This window comes from Protobothrops mucrosquamatus, unplaced genomic scaffold, assembly GCF_001527695.2.
Source record: "Protobothrops mucrosquamatus isolate PMUCROS unplaced genomic scaffold, P.Mucros_1.0 scaffold710, whole genome shotgun sequence".
Classification (NCBI taxonomy): Eukaryota; Metazoa; Chordata; class Lepidosauria; order Squamata; family Viperidae; genus Protobothrops; species Protobothrops mucrosquamatus.
The window spans coordinates 638,613-641,910 of NW_015386991.1; the positions used below are offsets into that span (position 1 = coordinate 638,613).

At 45.6% G+C, this 3,298-nt stretch overlaps 1 protein-coding gene across 1 annotated transcript; it reads right to left on the bottom strand.

The window, feature by feature from the left end:
- Positions 1-1,361: 1,361 nt before the first annotated feature.
- On the bottom strand, positions 1,362-2,906 carry HOXC4 (homeobox C4). Its single transcript, XM_015818271.1, has 2 exons — positions 2,318-2,906; positions 1,362-1,714 (listed from the first exon to the last, which is right to left on the bottom strand). Exons 1-2 carry the CDS (start codon positions 2,904-2,906, stop codon positions 1,362-1,364), a joined length of 942 nt encoding a protein of 313 aa, XP_015673757.1.
- Positions 2,907-3,298: the final 392 nt, after the last annotated feature.

The window sequence follows — 3,298 nt, forward strand, 5'->3', positions numbered from 1 at the left end:
AAACAATTAACTTGATAACATTATTAAACAAAGGGAAAGAGGCTCCTGTACCTATAAAAAATTTAAAAACACATATTTTTTTTTTAAAAAGTAATGCACAAACACATCCTGAATCAGCTGAATCTATCTCTAATCAAACACACCTGTAAACCTCCAGGGCAAAGATTGCCTGGTAGTGTGAGTTCAAAGGCAAGTGCCCATCTTGTGATGTCACAGAGTAGAAAGGGTGCAAGACACAATTCCTAAAATCAATGGCAGATTGACAATTAGCTTCCATGGCACTAGACGACTTTAAAAAAAAAAAAAACACCACCCCACACCTAACTAAGGAAAGTTCTTCAAACTTAGCTGAGAAAGAGTCATTACTCAGGTAATTCTGCCCATGCTTATTCTCCCAGCATTTTATTTTTAGCAGGAGGCAAAGAAGCAAAATAACTCACCAAACATCCCAGAGTCAGTCTGTGTCACACTCACTGTTTTGTTTTGTTTTGTTTTGTTTTATTGAACAAGGGGACTTTCACATATACACTTAAACTCATTTATTGCAGGTTTACAATGATCATGTAAAATTAGTCCAAAAACACAAGAACCACAAGGACGAAAAGCCAAAAATAAAAATAAAAAATCTACCCACTGATTTTTTCCTTCAACTGGCTGTTAGCTTGCTCTCCTTATCTCTTGCTGCTCACATTGAACTAACCAGACATTTATTAGTTTCTACTAGCTCGCGTGTGCCATCCCCCCTTTTTGTAAAAAAAAAAAAAAATCTTTCTCCACATTTATACAAGAAGAAAGAAAAGGAGGAGGGGGAGGGAAGCCTTCAATGGTCCTCTTTTTTGTTCTCCATGTGTAAACCCAGAGAGCAAAATAATTACATTCTTTCCTTGCCTGTATAATTATTAGCATATGCCCCGATTTTTCATCTAAAACAGAACATTTAGTTCCCCAACCCAAACACGCACGCTTATATACATACATACATCCCCATGCAGACACATCCTGATACACAGCCCATCCTTCCATTCTCTTTCCTTTTTTAAAAAATAAATAAAACCCTGAAAATGGTGATTAAAAAACCCCCCAACAGGTATGCCACCTGGCCTCTCATGCTAATAATACATGCACCTAAAGCTTGAGGTCTCCAATAGAACTCATTCTTTTGTGTATGTGTATGTATGTGTTTTCTCTCTCTCTCTGTCTTTCTCTCTCTCTCTCTCTCTCTCTCCTAAATATATATATACAGACGCACGAGAAAACTACGAGGAAAAAAAAAAACCCCAAAATATATAGATATATATTAGATTCTATAAATAATCAGAGTCAATTTGCATGGGGCGTTTTCTGTTGTTGGTTGGTTTGTTTTATAACCTTGTAATATCCTCTGCTCGTGGCTCCTGAGCTGAGCTCTGCGAATGGTCTTCGCCAGCAACCGCGTTGGAAGAAGCGGGCAAGGAGCCGGCCGAGGAATTGGTCGGAGCCGTGGATCTCACTTTGGTATTGGGCAGTCGGTGGTCTTTTTTCCATTTCATCCGCCGGTTCTGAAACCAGATCTTGATCTGTCTCTCCGAGAGACACAAGGAATGGGCAATCTCGATGCGCCTCCGCCTCGTCAGGTATCTGTTATAGTGGAACTCTTTTTCTAATTCCAAGACCTGCTGACGGGTGTAGGCAGTCCGGGACCGCTTAGGCTCGCCTCCATTGTAATTAGGATTCACTGGAGAAAACAAACAAACAAGCCAAACCAAACCAAAGATTCGCATGGATGCAAGGAAGCGGGGGNAAGAGAGAGGGAGAGCGAGGTCGAAAGAGGGAGAAAGAGGAAAGGAAAGGAAAGGAAAGGAAAGGAAAGGGTGGGGGGGGGGAGAGAAAGCCACCCGCCTACTGGGTTATAAAGAACCCAAGACTTTTTTTTTTTTTTTTTTGCTCCTAAGAAGAAGGGGTTTCCTTGGCTTGGGAAGAGCCTGAATTATTTATGCACCCCTCTCCAAGCCTTTGGAGTTTCACACATACATAACAGAACGAACCACATGGCTGGGGCTGCCCAGACTAGCTCGGCTATAAAATTTATGGTGGGTGTAATTACCCGCTCGGAGTCGTAAATCCAGCTCAATTGTGCTAACCCAAAGACTCTCGTCGAAGGCAAAGGAGGAGACGGGGGGAAAGGGGAGAGAGAGAGGGAGGGAGGGAGGGAGAGGGAGCCTGAGAGCTTGGTGGGAAGGGGGGGGGGCGCAAACACACACACACACACACACACACGCACGCACGAATCTACACACACATCTGAGAGAAAAGGAGCAGAGGAGGAAAAGTTGCCTACCAGTACTGACGTGGATTTTTTTCATCCATGGGTAGACTATGGGCTGCTTAGAGGCCGCGCTGCTGGGATGCTCGGGGTTTTGCTGGTTGCAAGCTGGAGGGGCTGGGGAAGGAGAGGTAGCCGCGCTGGAGAGAGCCGTTTGGTCACAGAGCTGCTGCGCTTTCTCGGGGAGATGGTGGCCTCCGGGCGGCTGTCCATGGCCCCGTGGATGCGCGGAGGGGTTGCCGGGACCTTGGAGGCTGGCACAGCTGTACTGGCGCTCGGGGTAGCTGGGTCGCTGTGGAGGAGGAGGAGGAGGAGGTGGTGGTGGTGGTGGTGGTGGAGGTGGAGGGTACAATTCCTGGTGATGATGCTGGAAACTGGACTCCCTAGTCCGACTGTAATATTCCGGACTGTGGTCTGGGATGTAATTATTTTGCGAATATTCTTCGCATGGAGGAAATTTCGGATCGATGTAGTTAGAGTCCATCAAATACGAGCTCATGATCATTAATTTCTGGAGTGGAAAATAATTTTTCTCGCTTTGTCGTTTTTCTGCTCCATAAAACCCTCCTACTAGCTGGCGACCCCGTAAAGTTACTTTCACCATGTGACTCGTTGCGCCAATCACGCCAGCCGCGCTAGTCCCCGGATAAGGAACCAAAAGCTTATTCAAAGTGTATCCAATTTGTGTGCGCGCGCGAGGGTGTGTGTGTGTGTGTGTGTGTGTGTGTGTACACGGAGCGTGTGCGTGTGATCTTCTTGTTGGGTAGGTGCTTCCCCCCCACCCACCCACCCACCCCCAATTCCAAGCAGAAGTGAATTTGGGGGAAGGGTATGTGATGCAGGCAACCAGAAATGGCTCTTCTCTTCTTTTGCTTTTCCTTCTTTTTTTTTTTTAAAGGACCACGTCAAGTCAGGAAAATGATAGAAATCAACTCAATCATTTTTTTGGCAGAGAGATGGGAGTGTGGGAAAAGCTTCTTCGCGTTAGGTTTTCCC